Raw genomic sequence first — 20,421 nt, forward strand, 5'->3', positions numbered from 1 at the left:
AAGTAAGCTTCAAAATAAAAGCATTGCAGACTGAGCCTGTATCGTCGGTATCTCGTCAGTAGTTATAGGTTGTATCGAGACACCCCTGGTGTGGACCACTTCATGAAGTCCTGGTCTGTCATGTTCTTCTTACCAAAAAGTGCTCGCTTAAGTCGACGTACATGGTCGACCGATTCTGTCCACATCAAAAATGGAAAAATAGTATTTTTGGGGAAAAAAAATTCCATTTTTGTCGACATATACATCGTTAACGTCCTCGTTATCGCTAATAATCGCAAAACGACAACAGCCGCAGAGATACTGTCTCGCAATAAAAACACACACACACATTGGTTTCCTGTTTGGTGCAAAGTAAGCTTCAAAATAAAAGCATTGCAGAATAAACCTGGATCGTCTGTATCTTATCAGAAGTGAACAAGTTGTATCAGGACGCCCCTGGTGTGGACCGCTTCATGAAGTCCTGGTCCGTCATGTTCTTCTTACTAAAAAGTGCTCGCTTAAGTTGACGTACATGGTCGACCGCTTTTGTCGACATAAAATACGAAACCCAACATGATCGTTTTTAGTAAAAAAAACATCCATTTATGCCGACATGAGCTGTCGTTTATCGTTAACGTCCTGTTTCTATTCTCAGTTCCATTTCGAAAGTAATGGAGAAAATAGTTTATGAACAGGTCGATAGTTACCTTGCCACTAATAAACTCATGTACAAATTCCAATCCGGCTTCAGAACTAACCACTCCACTGACACATGCCTTCTGTATCTGACCGACCACATCAAACATGAGGTGGACGCGGGCAAATACTGCGGCATGGTCATGCTGGACCTTCAGCAGTCCTTTGACAGCGTTAACCACGCTATACTGTTGGATAAGCTCAGAGCAATCGGATTTAACAAAACCTCATGGAGCTGGATGTAATCTTACTTGGAGGGGAGGGAGCAGGTGGTAGAGGTGAACGGCACCGTGTCCCCCCCCCTCTTGGTGAGCTGTGGAGTCCCCCAAGGCAGTATATTGGGACCTTTACTGTTCCTAATATACATAAACGACATGTCATCGGCATGCGACTGTGAATTGTTTTTGTTTGCGGATGACTCGGCCCTGCTGGTATCCGACAAGGACAAGTCACAGGTGGAGAAAATCCTCAGTGCTGAGCTCTGTAGAACTTGCACCTGGCTCGCTGACAACAAGCTATCCATACACTTGGGTAAAACAGAATCCATCCTGTTTGGGTCCCACATTAACCTTAAGAAAGTCAATGACTTCACCATAAAAGTGGGTGACATTGTTATCACCAGGAAAGATGAGGTCACCTACCTAGGTTCCATTCTAGAGGCTAACCTTTCCTGTGATAAAATGGCAACCAAGGTAATCAGAAAGGTTAACCAACGAACGAGATTTCTCTACAGAATCTCCTCTCTGGTCAACAAAAGCACCTTGAGGATTCTGGCGGGAACTCTCGTTCAACCATTTTTCGATTACGCATGCACCTCCTGGTACCCTAGCACCTCCAAAACCCTCAAATCTAAACTCCAAACATCTCAGAACAAGCTAGTCAGGTTACTTCTAGACCTCCACCCCAGAGCCCACCTCACCCCTACCCACTTCTCTAAAGTGGGCTGGCTCAAGGTGGAGGACAGAGTTAAACAACTTGCACTGAGCCTAGTCTATAAAATCCACTATACCTCCCTGATACCGAAGTACATGTCAAACTACTTCCTTAACGTAAATAACCGCCATAACCACAACACCAGGGGGACCTCCACTAACCACGTTAAACCCAGATTCCGAACTAACAAAGGTCTTAACTCATTCTCTTTCTATGCCACATCAATGTGGAATGCGCTCCCAACAGGTATAAAAGAAAGGGCATCTCTATCCTCCTTCAAAACCGCAATAAAAGTTCACCTCCAGGCAGCTACAACCCTAAACTAACACCCTCCCCGGATTGCTAATAATCAAATGTAAACAATCAAATGCAGATACATTTTCTTATGCCTTCTGATCTCTCTCTCTCTCTCTCTCTTTCTCTCTCTTTCTCTCTCTCTCTCTCTCTCTATGTCCACTACTTGCTGCCCATATCCTACCCCCCCCCCCCATCCACACCCCTGAATGTAAATAATGTAAATAATTCAATGTGATTATCTTGTGTGATGACTGTATTATGATGATAGTATATATGATAGTAAATAACTGTATCATGAATCGATTTAAGTGGACCCCGACTTAAACAAGTTGAAAAACTTATTCGGGTGTTACCATTTAGTGGTCAATTGTACGGAATATGTACTTCACTGTGCAACCTACTAATAAAAGTCTCAATCAATCAATCAATCAATCGTTATAACTTATTGACGTGAAACGTCAACATCTCGCAATAAAAGGCGTACACAGTGATTTCCTGTTCGGTGCAAAGTAAGCTTCAAAATAAAAGCATTGCAGAATGAACCTGTATCGTCGATCTTTCGTCAGTAGTTATTGGTTGTATCGGGACACCGCTAGTGTGGACCACTTCATGAAGTCCTGGTCCGTCATGTTCTTCTTATCAAAAAGTGCTCGCTTAAGTCGACGTACATGGTCGACCGCTTTTGTCGACATAAAATACGAAACCCAACATGATCGTTTTTAGGAAAAAACTGGTCCATTTATGTCGACATGTATGTCGTTAGCGTCCTCGTTATAACTTATCGGGGCAAGAAGACAACAGAGGCAGAACTACGGTCTCGCAATAAAACGCACACACAGTGGTTTCCTGTTCGGCGCAAAGTAAGCTTCAAAATAAAAGCATTGCGGAATGAACCTGGGTCGTAGGTGTCTTATCGGAAGTGAACGAGTTCTATCGGGATGCCCCGAACTGACCATGTGTCCCAATACTTTTGTCCATTTATGTACCGTATTGACACGTGAAGTGGCATTATTTATGCCCTCGCCCCCTTGAAAGTGCCACGCAATTCTGATTGGTCAACCGAGCACAGTTGGTACAAAAGGTGATTAAATTACATACAATTACAAGAAGGCAAAAAAAATGAATGTAAAATAAACATGATTAAAATAAAATATGTTAATATTATTAATTATACATATTATTGTATCAAATGTATTTGTTATTAGTGTTATAATGAATTAATTCACAAAACATCTCCAATAATAAGTACATTTCTGTGGTATATTTATAATATTGGACACAACAAATGTTATCACAGCGAGTGGGAGGCCTTATCTGATTCTCCACCCCGAGTGGGAAACCTTTTCTTTGCGAGTGGACGTCTGTGGAATTCCATCTTGCTCCCAATCATCTTATCAGCGCCGCGCAGCAGGAAGATGGCCGCCGCTGCTGGCGCGGCTAACGTGTTCGCTAACGATAACATTGCAAACTATTATAAATAATACATTATTATTATTGTTAATTTTGTAGTATCTTAAAATATATATGACAAGTAGCTAATATGTAAGAATACATCAAAAAACAACATTATAACAGAAAGTTGCTGGATTATGAATAAATTATTATAATGTTTGTAATAAAATACAAACTGATGTTATTTTCTTGCATTAGCCAAAACAATCCAGTCAATCACAGCAGCCGTGATTATTGCCACCAGTGGTGTACCTGATGAAGTGACTTTTGGTCAATCATTTCCTTTTGGTTGTCGTCAGATTGACCCTGAGGAGGAAGACTACGGCTTTGACATCGAGGAGAAGAACAAAGCCATCGTGGTCAAGTCTGTCACCAGAGGCTCACACGCTGAGGTAACACACGCACACACACACACACACACTCACACACACACACACACACACACACACACACATATTCTTGTATTTGTTACCTTCTAGAGACCTCCGATTAATGCCTCCCTCTTTAGGACCAGCCTTTCTAGATATAAAAGATGTGTATTTACAACGTTAATAATATATACATACTATGCAAATATAAAACAGCTTGTTGTGAAAAATTAGTTGGAATTTCACAGGAAAAAGGTCACAATTTCACAAGAAAAACTGAAAATGTTGGCAGTATTATAATAAAAGTCGTAATTTTACTCAACGCAAGTCAAAATTTTACAAGAAAATCTGAACATTTTTGCAATATTATGCTAAGAGTTGGAATTTTACTCAATAACAGTCGCAATTTTACAAGAAAAAGCTTAAATTTTGGGCTATTTTATAAAAAGAGTCATAAATTTACTCGACAAAAGTCACAATTTTATAAGAAAACTTTACATTTTTGGCAATATAATAATAATAATTGGAATTTTACTTGGCAAAATTATGACAAAAGTCATAATTTTACTCAAAAAATTTCACTATTTTACAAGAACAACAAAAAAAGTGTCAATATTGTGATAAAGGTCAGAAATTTATGACAAATGTCGCCATTTTGCAAAAAAAAGTAATAATTTTACATTAAAAAATAATCATTTTACGAGAAAATATTGCCATATTACAGAAACAGAAAGAATATGAGAAATTGTTCTCAATTTTATAAGAAAGAAGTCGACACATTGTGAGAAAAACACTTGTATTTTTTTTTTTTTTAATGTTTTGTTTGTAATTGTTTTTTAATCTTCATTATCTACTTCAAGTTATTACAGTCTCTATATACATATTTATTTAATTAAAAAAAAATCATATTTTGGCGCATTTCAATTTCTTACACACTTGTTATTTCCTATGTTGACCAGACGGGAGCACTTTTAAAAGTGACACACAGTCAATTATAAAAATCCCTCCGTTTTGGGACCACCCTCATTTTGACCAGCAGGGGTGCAAATGAGACATTGTCTATTAGATGCAATGTTATTGGGACCATGATTTATGTCATCACTTGTTCACACCTCCTCATATGGAAGCTACTTTTCCTTCTTCATGTCTCAAGAAGGGTAGAAATACTAGAACACACACACACACAAACACACACACTATGTGTGATCCCCCTGCATTATCTCCTGTGGGTAATGGCTGTCTAATATTTAGACGGCTGCTGTCCGTCATCCTCCCCTCCCTCACGAAGGAGCTTGGTTGTGATTGGCTGTCGAGACATTTAGACACGCCCACTCACAACAGCCTCCACCAAAATAGACGACGCACACGACGACTCAATCGCAACTGAAGGCCGTGACCGTGAAACGACTCTGGACAGAGGCGTTCTTGCTCGTCTTTCTTCCCCGTGACTTCCACCAGGGGGTGCCACCTGCAGGGCCGTAAGCTGGTTCGCAAAAAAAAAAAAAAACACACGACGCAAATAGCCGCCATCGCTCTGAGTAACGACACCTCATGGTCACACACATTCACAAAGTTAAATCATGACGCAGTCAATGGAATGATGCGGACACGTTTCTTACTGGATACTGTCTAATACGTTGGAGGCTTTGTATGTGTAAATAATACGCAACTATATTTATTTGATTCATGTCGGTAAATTTTTCAGTGATTATGACCTAAGTCTAGCTTGTGTGCTATTGTGTGCTTACCTGTTGGGTAGCTTTAGCCTAGCATGTTTACCTTTTGTAAATGCCTTAGATGTTAACTAATATCAGATTGGTGCACCGATATTGATATAAAATATAAGGGGTAGGTTAAAACGGCTTCTAGTGTGTCGTAGTTACGCAAATCATGTTTTGAAAAATCCAACAAAAAGTCGTAATTCTAAAGAGAAAAAAGCAAATAAGTTAATATTCACATGTCACAAAATTCAACTTTGTTTTAAAGTGTTACAAAAAAGCACATTCTTTAAAATGTCTCCTGATATTTAAAATTGTTGTCAATGATTTGTTAATACATAAACAATAATTAATTTATAATTAATATTTATACAACAATAAAAAGTGAGGAAAATAAATAATACATATTTTGAAGGAATTAAACATTTCTCGAGACTTTGTTTCAAGAAAAATGTATAAAAAAATACAAAAAAATTCATATTTTTTATGTTGAAAAAAAATATATTCACAGAATTAATCTTTATTTTAGGAAATAAATGTTTTTTAAATGCAAAAAAAAAAAAGCATATTATAATTTTGGATTTTTTTTAATTAAACCGCTGCCTTGTTTTTTATGATTATTTAAGCCTACTATGCTGCTGTATCTTAATGTTGGTTCAGTAGTACATTCTGGCAGAGATAACACAAATCATGTTTTTAAATATTTAACAAAAAGTGTTATTTCTCAAGAGAAAACAATAAATAAGTTAATATTCACACATCACAAAATTCTGTTTTGTTTTAAATGTTACAAGAAAGAGAATATTCTTTAAAATGTTTCTTTATATTTTAGATATTATTAATTAATCAATAAATAAACAATAATAAATTAATGAATTCATATTTATGTCATAAAAACAATTTTAAAAAAGTGAGGAAAAGAAATAATAAAGAAAATAAACATTTGAAAAAAAAAGTTTGAAGAAATACAAAAAAAGTCTGATATTAAAAAAATACTTTAAATACAAAAAAGTAAAATATTTTGATGGCAGTTAAAAAAAGCATATTATAATTTAGGATTTTTTTTTTTTTTTTTGGTAATCTTAGGGTGGTGATTCTACCACTAGTGGTACGCAGGCTCCATCTAGTGGTATGCCAAAGAATCACTTAATTAAATATTCATACACAGTGTTACTGTTCAAACTGTGAGTAACATTACAGTGGCCAAAATGTATAATTTACTTGTTAAATCAAACATTTGCCTTGTTTTTAATGATTATTTAAGCCTATTATGCTATTGTATCTTAATGTTGGTTCTAGTATATAGTAGTGGATTCTGGCAGAGATAACACAAATAATGTTTTTAAATATTGAACAAAAAGTCATATTTCTTAGAGAAAAAAGTAAATGAGTTAATATTTTCACAAAATTCTGTTTGTTTTAAAGACATTTTATTCAACATTTCTTGAAAATGTCTCTTCATATTTCAATTTTTTTTTTAATAGAAAACAGTAATCTTTAAGGAATTAATAATTGATTAAGCCTCAATGCTGTTTTAATATTCATATAATAAAAACAAGAAAAAACTGGTGGAAATAAATCATATTTATTTTCAAGAAATACATCTTTTTTCGAAACTTTGTTTAAAGAAAATGTTTAAAGTAATACAAAAAAGGCATATATTTTTTTAGGTATAAATGTAAAAAGTAATTTACGGAATGAAACTTTGTTTTAAGGAAAATAACTTTACCTAAAAATCCTTTGTTTTAAGAAATACAATATTATTATTTTTTGTTTATATTTTCTTTTTTTTAATAGGAAGGAGTCATCTTTAGGGAATACATAATTGAGTAAGCCTCAATGTTATAGGTGATATTCATGTGATAAAAGCAAAGAAAATAGTGAGGAATATGAATAATCTTTTTTTTTAAAGAAATGTTAATTTTTTCGCAACTTTGTTCGAAGGAAATTGTTTTTAAAAAATACAAAAAAAAGTAATTTTTCTACAAAAAAAAAATTAATAATAAAATATTTCTCAATAACAAAGCTAATCAAGCTACGCTACGCAACATTTTAGCGTCCTAATTGAGGTTTTGTGTTCATATGTACTATTGTGGGTTTTTTCCTGGTCTCAAACTGAGCCCCCCCCAGACTGTACTTTTAAAAAGCAGTGACATAAAGTTCTGTTGGACCTATCGATATTAATCCTAATAATAATGTGTGTGTGCGTGCAGATGGCAGGTCTGCAGGCGGGCAGGAAAATTCACACCATCAACGAGGATCTGTTGTTCCTCAGACCTTTTTCTGAGGTGGAGGCCATGATCCACCAGGCCTTCTGCATGCGACGATCCCTGCGCCTGCTGGTCGCCACCAAGGCCAAGGAGTGAGTCAACACACACACACACACACACACACACACACACACACACACACACACACACACACACACACACACACACAGTGTTCCGTGGTCTAAGCGTGGGTCTGTCACTCAGGATGGTGAAGGTCCCTGACAACCCAGACGAGCTGTCCTTCAGACTCGCTGGCTCTGCCCCTCCTCACGTCCACGCTGTAAGAAAAGGTGAGCGACACGTCCCGGCAGGTTTTGTTGCAGGATGACATACCCTTCCACACGAGTGTTTCATGGTGGAAACACAGCCCTCGCTTGTCCAAAGATCACATTGCCATCCCCAACATTAGGAAGAAGGTCAAAAAATATACATCATAATAATTTGACCCCAATTTTGTTTCTGCAAAATAAAAAAAAATCTGAAAAACATGAAAAAAAAAATCCCCCAAAATCTAGTTTCGTTTAAATAATATTGTATTATTACTTAAATTATATATATTTATTTTAAAATGTATTTTAAATATTTATTTTACTTACCTTTACATTAAATATAATGACATCTTTTTCATGAAAATGTAAAAGCATGACTTAAAAATAGTTGTGAAATGTTTTTTGTTTTTTTTTCAAGAAATTAATGTATATATATATATATATATATATATATATATATATATATATATATATATATATATATATATATATATATATATATATATATATATATATATATATATATATATATATATATATATATATATATATCGAATTACTTTAAATAAAAAAAGTGTACCACTGTTATTTTCAGTGGAAAAATCTGGCAACTGAACTACCATTTTTTCTACTGTAAATTGTACAGTTATTTTTTTTACAGTGCATGACTTAAAAGGAATTCTCAAAAATCAAGTTTTTTTTTAAATTGTATTAAATATTTTCTCAAAAATGTTTTTTTCCTGAAAGATTTGTGAGATCGTTTTCATCAGAATATTCTTTGAATTCTGAAAAGTCCACCATTTTCTCTTAAATAAGAACATTTGTCTTACAAATATATATTTTTTTAAATGTGCGATTTGACACATTATTTTTTTCTTGATAGTTATTAATTCCCCCATGTTTTTTCTTCTTCTTAACAATGTACACTTAAAAAAAAAATACATTTTTTTGCCAAAACCAATACAAGTCAATTCTAAAACAAAAAATTCAGAAAAAAAACCTGAATACTTTTTTAAATCTTTTTTTACCACTAAATTCATACAAATAGTGGTTTTTTTTCTTAGCATGCTGACTAAATAAAAACATAGTGTCTAAATTATGCAGATAAATGTTTATATACTATACTTGCTGCAGAGTAGATAAATGTACATTTCCTCAATTCAATGATTTTTAATGATCTGATCGTTAGGTTTCCATATTTTTGCTCCTATTTCAGCGAGCATGTCCTTGGGGCGGCAACATCAGAGCGGCTTTGTGCTTTGAAATCGTTTTTAGTGTCAAAAAAATTGTGCCTGCAAGGCAGAGATGAGGTAACATTAGCCTGTGACCACCTGTTACTTTTTCTGCTCTTAACAAGCTTTTATTGTTTTTTTATGACCACCTGTACAAGGGTCAAAGTTCAAAACCCCCAAAACTGTTGTAATGATGTCATTTCCTGCACATTACAGCCTTGATCACAAGTGCAAAACAACAATTACTTTTTTATTTCATGAAACCCAACATAAAACAGCTCAATGCTCATAATGAACAAACAAAGCAGACGATTCTAAAGGTGTTCTTCTTGTTTATACCTCTGTACTTTGTACGCTTGGTGAATGTGCCCATAAATAATGAGAATGATAATAATAATAATAATGACAATGTGACTGTTATTTACATGTTTTTCCTCTCAAAAACATGTAAACAAGTTTAACCTTTTTCATTTTAATGAGAGAAAGGGCATGCTTCTTTTTGCATGATTTGTCTAAAAAATATGTATTAATATATACCTTTTCTAGAAAATGTTCTGTTTCTCAAAAAAATAACGACCAAATTTACATTAAAAATGTAAATTGTTTGTTTGCCTGGAAAATATGACTTTTTGTAATTTGTGTTTATATGTATGCATATATGTATACTTTATTGCTATAGTATGCAGTATATTTTATTATTTTTACTCAAATAATATTCAACCTAAAATGATATATATACATACATATATGTATGTATATATGTATATGTATATATGTGCTTATGTATACATATTTATGTGTGTATATGTATATATATGTGTATGTATATATATTTATATATGTATGTATATACTGTATATACATATATATTTATATATGTACTGTATGTATATACTGTATGGACATATATATGTATATGTATGTTTTTTCTTTATATATATATATTAAATGTTTTTAAAAGTACTTTTTCTCAAAAATACACACACTTAAAATATATATATATATATATATATATATATATATATATATATATATATATATATATATATATGTATATATTAATATGTATATACAGTATATATGTGTATTTTTAAATTGTTAATATTCAATGTCTTTTCTTGGGGGGAAAATATCCAACTTTTGTTTTATTTTTAGAATAAACCGTCCCTCGAAAATGTGATTTATTTTTTCTTATATTTCTTTTACTTTTTAAATGTAGGACTTAAAATTAAAATTCAATAATGTTTTTTTTAAATTGAATACATACGATTGATTTATTTACAAATAATAATGATTATTATTACAATGATAATTCTTGCTTATCCTTTTTGTTATAATAATGATGATAACTATATACATATTAATTATATAGTTAAATGTATAGTAATAATAATAATAATAATAATAATAATGATGATTGGTATTCTATAATGAAAAACTAGTGTCCCTGTGGGGTGTCCACTCCAGGGCCCTGTGTGGTCGGGTGATTGTGTGACTCAAGAGGCCCCCCCATCTGACCTTTGACCTCTCCTGTTGGCACGCACACAGGCTGGGAGGCGGCGGGGGCGGGGCTTCAGCCCGGTCAGGTCATCCTGAAGGTCAACTGCAACAATGTCAATGGCGGCGACCACCAAGACGTCCTGGAACACTTTAGTGCGCAACACACACACCTCCGCCATCCTCAAGTGGTGAGAACGAACGCACACACACGCACACGCACACACACACACACACACACAAACACACACCCACCCACACAAAATTATTTATTTTCCAAATGCTGTACGTATGAATAAATCATCTGCTGATGATAAAGTTATGGAAAACTGCTGCTATATATTTATATGTATGTTTTTCCAAACTTAGCAGCATAACTATGAAGCACAGTAGGGACATCCTGACACATATATGTATGTATATGTGTATGTATATATATGTGTATGTATGTATATGTGTATGTATATATATATATGTGTATGTATGTATATATATGAACCTCAGGAACGACCTCTTGATGTTTCATTTGGCGAAGATTTTTCATTGGCTGTGGAGCAAAGAGACGAAGAAAGCCAACAAAAGTTTGCTTCATGCGTGTCGTAAAAACGTCACACTTCTGTCCCACCGCCAGCGAAAAAGGGTCCTGGCACCGCTCACTTCCTGTTAGCGTGCGTTGCCGTGGAGACTGGCTCCATTCAAACATTACTAAATGTATTATTATTATTATTATATACCGGTACATATATATCTGTGTATGTATATATATGTATGTACTGTATATATATGTATATGTACATTTATGTATATGTGCACATATGTAGTAGGGCTGTGAATCTTTGGGTGTCCCACGATTCGATTCAATATCGATTCTTGGGGTCACGATTCGATTCAAAATCGATTTTTTTTTTTTCAATTCAACACGATTCTCGATTCAAAAACGATTTTTTTCCCGATTCAAAAGGATTCTCTATTCATTCAATACATAGGATTTCAGCAGGATCTACCCCAGTCTGCTGACATGCAAGCAGAGTAGTAGATTTTTGTAAAAAGCTTTTATAATTGTAAAGGACAATGTTTTATCAACTGATTGCAATAATGTAAATTTGTTTTAACTATTAATTGAACCAAAAATATGACTTATTTTATCTTTGTGAAAATATTGGACACAGTGTGTTGTCAAGCTTATGAGATGCGATGCAAGTGTAAGCCACTGTGACACTATTGTTCTTTTTTCTTTTTTTTATAAATGTCTAATGATAATGTCAATGATGGATTTTTAATCACTGCTATGTTGAAATTGTAACTAATATTGATACTGTTGTTGATAATATTAATTTTTGTTTGACTACTTTTGGTTTGTTCTGTGTCGTGTTTGTGTCTCCTATCAATTGCTCTCTTTTTTGCAGTTCTGAGTGTTGCTGGGTCGGGTTTGGTTTTGGAATTAGATTGCATTGTTATGGTATTGCTGTGTATTGTTTTGTTGGATTGATTAATTTTTTTTTAAAATAATAAAAAAACATAAATAAAAAAATTGATTTTTTAAAAATGAGAATCGATTCTGAATCGCACAACGTGAGAATCGCGATTCGAATTGGAATCGATTTTTTCCCACACCCCTAATATTTATATATATATATATATATATATATATATATATATATATATATATATATATATATATATATATATATATATATATATACAGGCACGTGCACACATAGGGCCCTATGGGTGCCTGAGCCCCTGCCCTTTTTTGCCTCGTCTTAAAAAGTGCCCTCTGCCTGTGTGTGTGTGTTTTTTTTTTCTTTAAACAACATTAATAAATTCCTGTCAGGGATGTAAAAAAAAAAAAAAAAAAAAACAGCGGTACAAAAACTCCACGTTTTCTTGTAATACCGGGTTGTTTGAGCCTGCCGCTTCCTTTAAACGTTTAGCCCCTCCTCGATCTGCGGGCTGCAGCCAGGGTTACTCAAACGTGACAGTGGAGCAACTTGAACCTATGACATGTTTTTCATGAAAATGTAAAAGAATGACTTAAAGGCCTACTGAAATGAATTTTTTTTATTTAAACGGGGATAGCAGATCTATTCTATGTGTCATACTTGATCATTTCGCGATATTGCCATATTTTTGCTGAAAGGATTTAGTATAGAACAACGACGATAAAGATTGCAACTTTTGGTATCTGATGAAAAAAAGGCTTGCCCCTACCGGAAGTAGCGTGACGTATGTGAGTTGAACATATACGCAAAGTTCCCTATTGTTTACAATGATGGCCGCATGAAGTGAGAGAGATTCGGACCGAGAAAGCGACAATTTCCCCATTAATTTGAGCGAGGATGAAAGATTTGTGGATGAGTAAAGTGCAAGTGAAGGACTAGTGGGGAGTTGAAGCTATTCAGATAGGGAAGATGCTGTGAGAGCCGGGGTGACCTGATATTCAGCTGGGAATGACTACAACAGTAAATAAACACAAGACATATATATACTCTATTAGCCACAACACAACCAGGCTTATATTTAATATGCCACAAATTAATCCTGCATAAAAACACCTACGTGTTTGTTATGCTAGCTCCTAGCTCCTCTGCTAGCTCCTAGCTCCATAGAACACGCCAATACAATTCAAACACCTGATCAACACACACAATCACTCAGCCCAAAAGACCGTTCACCTAACCCAAGGTTCATAAAGCTTATATATTTTAAAAAAGTTGCGCACATACGGTCAAGCGATCAAATGTTTAGAAGCCAAAGCTGCATACTCACAGTAGCACGTCTGCGTCTTTGTCATCCAAATCAAAGTAATCCTGGTAAGAGTCTGTGTTGTCCCAGTTCTCTACAGGCGTCTGTGTATCGAAGTCAAAAGTCCTCCTGGTTAGAGTCTCTGTTATCCGAGTTCTTCCATCTTGACTGCATCTTTCGGGAATGTAAACAAAGAAGCGCCGGCTGTGTACTGTTGTTGCTGACTACGTTCGAAAAATACGTCCATTTCGCACCGACAACTTTCTTCTGTGCTTGCTCAGCTTCTTTCTCCATAATGCAATGAACATGATTGCAACAGATTCACGAACACAGATGTCCAGAATACTGTGGAATTATGAAATGAAAACAGAGCTTTTTCGTATTGGCTTCAATGTGGAAGGCATACCCGTGTTCCCCGGGCTACGTCACGCGCATACGTCATCCTCAGAGGCGTTTCGAACCGGAAGTTTAGCGGCAAATTTAAAATGTCACTTTATAAGTTAACCCGGCCGTATTGGCATGTGTTATAATGTTAAGATTTCATCATTGATATATAAACTATCAGACTGCGTGGTCGGTAGTAGTGGGTTTCAGTAGGCCTTTAATAATTGTTTAGAAAAAAACATATATGTTTAAAAAAAAATAAAAAATTAAAAACTTATATATATATATATATATATATATATATATATATATATATATATATATATATATATATATGCATACAAGACTTGGTATGAAAAATATATATAAATATAGAAAATATATAAAAAGAGCAGACCCCCATCAAGGAACAACAATAAAAGGAGTTTCACCTAACAGACAGATGGTGACATCATAGATCATGAGTGTGGGCGTGTCCATCATGAGTGTGGGCGTGTCCATTGAGGTCAGAGTGAGTTAAAAAATATATATCATATTTTGCACCTTTATCCAGATCTTCATCACAAAGTAATTGGGTTATTTTTCGGCCGACACAACATATTTCTACCAAAATAAAATGTGGAATTGTTTTTTTTTTACGCATAATTCTGCTGAATTTGTGTTTAGAGGGGGTTTTTTTCTGTTAAAAAATGGGGATTAAAATAATACGAAATACAAATAAATAATATTGATAATATAAGAGTAAACATAACACATGTATTAATACATATAATAACATAATAATGCATATGATAATTATTATAATGTAAATACAAATAATAATAAAATACATACAAGAAATAATAATACAAATAGATAAAAATAACCAATAATAATAATTCAATACAACAACAAAAAATAAAAATAAATAAATAAATAAATATTCAATAATAATAATTATATCGCTTTTCAAAATATGTTTTTGTTGTTGAAAAAAAAAACATTTGACATTATATCATATCGTATGTGTTATTCTAATATTTTATGGTCCTGTTTTCCTCCATCTAAGCTTTTAAAATCAAAACCATGGCAACCTGGAGTACCGAACTAAAACAAATTGTCAATATTTATTTTAACACTCGAACCAACTGGAGCTAAAATGTCAGTCCAGCATGCAATATGAAATAAATCAAATAAATGTGTTTTTTTCCCACTTGAACTCCTGTTTTCTAATTCACTGCACCCTCTGCTGGCTGCAGCCCGCTACTGCAGTAGACCGTTCCCCGTTAGAAGTGATGAAATGAGTAAATATTTGCGCATATTCATGTTTGGCTGCAGTGTCAGTGGGTTTACCGCACCTTCGAAGATGTGGAGGAGCTGCGGCACAAGCAGACCACGTCTGAGGAGGAGGAGGACGGGTTCAGGAAGTACGACACTGACCACGAGGAGGAGAACGGCACCAATGGAACCGGTGAGAAGGATTGCTGTATGCAAGCAATGATCACTTATATGATACTTCAGAGGAGGCTGCTGCCATCTTGTGACGTCATCAATATATCATCTACATCAGGGGGTTGCCTACAGCCACAGCCGTACCACGTACAAACAGCATTACATCGCCATTGTGCGACGGGAAGACCAGACGGTTGTTTTGAAAAATCCTACCTTTGATGAGAACGTATTGTGGCAATGCTGCATTCAAGGAACCTGGGAAGTTAGGAAATATGGAGGAAAGTGCGACGAAAGATTACTCGTTTAAAGTTGGACTTCATCCTTGCAGACGCCAAAATTATTTTAAAATCTAAATCCAAATACACGTTATTTATATAGCACTATTGACAAACTGTTTCCAGAGTGCTGCACATTAAAAAACAATAGAAAAAATATTTCAATTACAAGCATTTAAAAAAACAATAGCTACAATAATAACATGAATTAAAGATAAATAATAATAATAATAAAATAAAATGTATAATAAAATAATAAATATATAAATGTCATATACATACGTATTGTGTACATATACATACATACAACATATCGTTTAAAATAACAATAGATAAAATACTAAAATTAATTAAAAAATGATAATGATAAAAAAAATACAATAATTATAATAATATATATGTATATAATATAATAATAATACATAATATAACATTTTATATATATATATATATATATATGTATAGAGAGAGATGCACATATATGTATATAATACAATAATAATAATAAATACAAATAAATATAGCACTATTAACAGTTTCCAGATTGCTGCACATAAAAAACTAAATAAAGTATATAAATTATATGTATTTAAAATAACAATATATAAAATATTAACATTAATTTAAAAAATAATAATAATTATAATACTAATAAAATAAAATGTATAATACAGTATAATTGTATACTGTACACTGTATCTATATGTATATGTAGTATCATAATAAAAAATAATAATGATAGAAAAAAATGATACAATAATAATATTAACATAATAGTAATAATTATGTATAATAATGCAATTATAAATATATAAATAATATATATTAATACAAATATACGTATATAAATACTGTGTGTGTATATACACACACGCACACATACATATATGTCTGCGTGTGTCTCCTATATATACATATATAAACATATATGTATATATATATATACAGTATATATATACGTAAATGCATATATATATATATATATATATATATATATATATATAAATATATATATATATATATATATATATATATATATATATATATATATATATATATATATATATATGAATGAAAATAAATATAGTACTATTAACAAACCAACTCTTTCCAGAGTGCTCCACATAAAAAATATAAAATCTTTCAATTACAAGCATTGAAAATAACAATAGATAAAATAATGAAAGCAATTAAAAGGAAATAGATAACGATGATAATAATAAAATATGTGTAATATAATGATAACAAATAATAATTAACCTAAAGACATTTTGGTCATGTCTTTGTGGACAGATTACCGACTAAGAAGCCTGTCGCTGTCCGACGACACACCGCTGGTCAACTTGACCGTGGACAACGTCCACCTGGAGCACGGCGTCTTCTACGAGTACGTCAGCACCGCGGGGATCAAGAGTCACGTCCTGGAGAAGATGGTGGAGCCCAAAGGCTGCTTCGGCCTGGCCGCCAAGGTAGCGCCTCGTGGTGTTTGTCAGCAGGTGGGAAACAGCACCTCCTACAGTTCCTCCCTGTCTGCAGATCCTGGAGGCCTTTTGCAGCGACGACCGGCTCTTTGTCAGCAACTGCAGCCAGCTCATCTCCCAGGGCCACAAGGTGGTCACCATGCCCCAGTACGAGTTTCGACACATATGCGACACCAAGCTGGACAGCATCCGACGGCGCATCAGCAGCTACCAGCAGGTACCTCCCAAAGCAAGATGGCGCCCGCCGGCGGAAGTAATCGCCGTGCTTTCTGTCCAGTTCTCCCTGGAGCTACGGAACACGGCCTGGCCCTCCTTCAGGCAGGCCGGCGTGCCACCTCACCCGCTGGGCTGCATGGACTTTGTGCCCACCAACTGTCACGTCAACCTCATGCAGGTCTCCTATCCCAAAAGTGCTACCTCGGCCGGCAGGACCTTCAGCATCCGCTTTGGACGCAAGAACTCCTTGTTTGGTCTGGACCCGGACCAAGGTACACTTTTGTCTAGTGTTCATGTTGGAAATGTGATCAAATGTTTCATCCAGCAAAGAAAAAACCTGACATAGTGAAAATACTCTGTTTATAGTTTATATTCATTAAAATCAAGTAAAATTGGAGAGAAACTCATTAAATATAACATCTTAATTATTTATGTAAATTATATATTTTTATATGATATTCTTCAGCGACCCCCCGCCACCCCAAAAGGAACAAGTGGTAGAAAATGGATGGATTATATATTTTTATAAATGTATTTAATTTATTACATAATTATCATAATATTAATTTAATTGTATATATTGTGAATATATGTATTTATTTTTATGTTAATATATATTACATATTGCACAAATATCGTACTATGAATGTAATTGTATCATTTATATTTTTCTAATAATATTACACATTTATTGTATTATTCATTTAATTGTTTCCTTTATAATTTTATATTAACATATATTATATTATTCATTTATTGTATGATATTTGTATAATAATTTATATTATATAATATACAAGTGTTATCCATTAAATTGTATAATTTGTATTTTGTATAATGTATATTATATATTAGACATTTATCATACTGTTAATTGAATTGCATTTTTTATATACTTTATAATGTATATTATATATGCGTCATGTTATCAATTTAATTATATAATACATATATTTTTACAACTTTTATTTGAATGTCAGTTTTTCTATATTATATGTTTTATTTAAATTAAATTATTCATTTAGTTTCATGATCTATACATTTTTGATAATACTGTATGTATATTATACATTTATCATATTAATACAATGTTATATTTAAATACTTTAATAATCATTTGGATTTAATTGATCAAATATGTGTTACATATGTATCATAATATTATTTTAATTGTATATATTGTGTATAAGTATATTATTTTAATGATAATGTATATTATATATTGCACAAATATCATACTATAAATGTAATTGTATCATTTATATTTATCTAATGAATATTTTATAATACACATTTTTGGTATTATTTATTTAATTGTGTCATTTATATTTTTATAATAACATATATTGTACTTGTATCATATTATTAATTTATTGTGTGATATTTTTTATAATAATGTATATTATATAATATACATGTATTTTCCATTAAATTGTATATTTTGTTTTGTATAATGTATATTATATATTAGACATTTATTATACTGTTAATTTAATTGTACTGTTTGTATATTTTATAATGTATATTATGTATTTATCATATTATCAATTTAATTATATAACATATATATTTTTACAACATTTATTTGAATGTTATATTTTTTATATTATATGTTGTATTTATATTCAATTATTAATTTAGTTTCATGATCTCTACGTTTTTCAATAATATATATATATTTTATACATTCATCTTATTAATTCAATTTTATATTTAATATTTTGGTAACTTGAATAACCATTTGGATTTAATGTATTAAATATGTATTAACTAATTATCATAATATTAATTTAGTTGTGTATATGTGGAATATTTTTTAGATAATGTATATTACATATTGCACAAATATACTATAAATGTAATTGTATCATTTGTTTTTCTAATAATATTTAAAAACGCATGCTGAGGTAAATAAAGTTGCTTTATTTGTTTAAAAGTAGCTACCGCCATCTTGTTCAGTTAAAATATACCAAAAAAAAAACTTCTGGAGGTTGCCTATAGCCACAGTCCGACAGCGGATCAGCAAAATTGTAAAGCGTATGTAGAGGTAGATAATGCTCTCATAACGCAATCAGGAGGTTGCCTACAGCCACAGCATTATGTCATCACTGTATTGTACACGGTGCTGCATTCAAGAAAGTGGACATTTCAGACTCGTAGCGAGAATTGCGTGATGGCTCTAGAAAAGACGTTTCCAAAGTTGTCTTCCCTGGAATGCAGTCGTCAACACCGTCGGCGGCCATCTTTTTTGTTTACCATTTTGCATTCCTCCCCGTGCTCAGTGGTTGTGTCATGAAAGATGTCTAGACGGTCTCCTGGAGGCTTTGGTCTCACATCTGCTCAGCAGTTGTTCCAAGCAGATGTTGGCGCTCATGTGTCCACACATCTCCAAAAACACATTTTTAAATATCCCACAGTCCGATCCCTGCCATTTTGTGGACGACGTGAGCAGATCCAGTCAACGAGCATGAATTGTATTTTGAAACTAACAAGGCACAGCATATACTTAATTGACCCAATCTAAACAACCTTCCTTAGTCATGTCGCAAAGAAAAATAAAAAATGTGGTCAACACACACGGTCACACGCAACACAACCTGATCACTGAACTTTGTGAATATTATAAAAAAATGTCCAACCACCGTAAAAAACCCCCTCAAAATTACACCCATTTAAATCCATTGCAATGCATGATGGGAAAAATGCTAAACACTCCACACTTATCCATGTTTGGCACATTTTAGCGTCTTGATATTTCTGATTGATTACAAAACTTTAAGGTGGTCATCACGGAAGTAAACAATGTGGGAGTCAAACATTAAAAATACTCTATCCAATTATATTAATTATTAATTATATATCCATTATATTGCAATAATATAATATGTGTATACATTATATATATATTCATATTTATATATGTATATACAGTATATATTCGACTCCTACAGGGACGTGAAAAAAAATGGCTGTAACCTGGGGGTGGTGGTGCAGAAAAATGTCTTTCCCCCAAGGGGGAAGGGGGTGTGGGAAAATGGCTGTCCCCAAGGGGGAGCGTGAAAAATTGTCTATGTCCTCGGTGGTCTGTGAAATATTCCTCTGTCTTATGTGGAGGAGAGCGTGAAAAATGCATGTTTTCTATGCGGAAGAGTGCATAGAAAATGGTCTGTCCACTAGG

General features: G+C 33.1%; 1 protein-coding gene across 2 annotated transcripts in view; it reads left to right on the forward strand.

Annotated features, from left to right (window-relative positions):
• The window catches only part of prex1 (phosphatidylinositol-3,4,5-trisphosphate-dependent Rac exchange factor 1), a 252,337-nt gene that overhangs the window by 183,522 nt on the left and 48,394 nt on the right, over nt 1-20,421 (forward strand). For both annotated transcript variants that reach the window (XM_062057106.1, XM_062057114.1), the window contains exons 17-24: nt 3,657-3,749; nt 7,657-7,805; nt 7,918-8,003; nt 10,763-10,902; nt 15,158-15,290; nt 16,840-17,015; nt 17,083-17,244; nt 17,305-17,515. In XM_062057106.1, coding sequence (XP_061913090.1) covers nt 3,657-3,749; nt 7,657-7,805; nt 7,918-8,003; nt 10,763-10,902; nt 15,158-15,290; nt 16,840-17,015; nt 17,083-17,244; nt 17,305-17,515 — 1,150 coding nt within the window. The remainder of the gene's footprint in view (nt 1-3,656; nt 3,750-7,656; nt 7,806-7,917; nt 8,004-10,762; nt 10,903-15,157; nt 15,291-16,839; nt 17,016-17,082; nt 17,245-17,304; nt 17,516-20,421) is intronic.

Source organism: Entelurus aequoreus, linkage group LG01, assembly GCF_033978785.1.
Source record: "Entelurus aequoreus isolate RoL-2023_Sb linkage group LG01, RoL_Eaeq_v1.1, whole genome shotgun sequence".
Taxonomy (NCBI): domain Eukaryota; kingdom Metazoa; phylum Chordata; class Actinopteri; order Syngnathiformes; family Syngnathidae; genus Entelurus; species Entelurus aequoreus.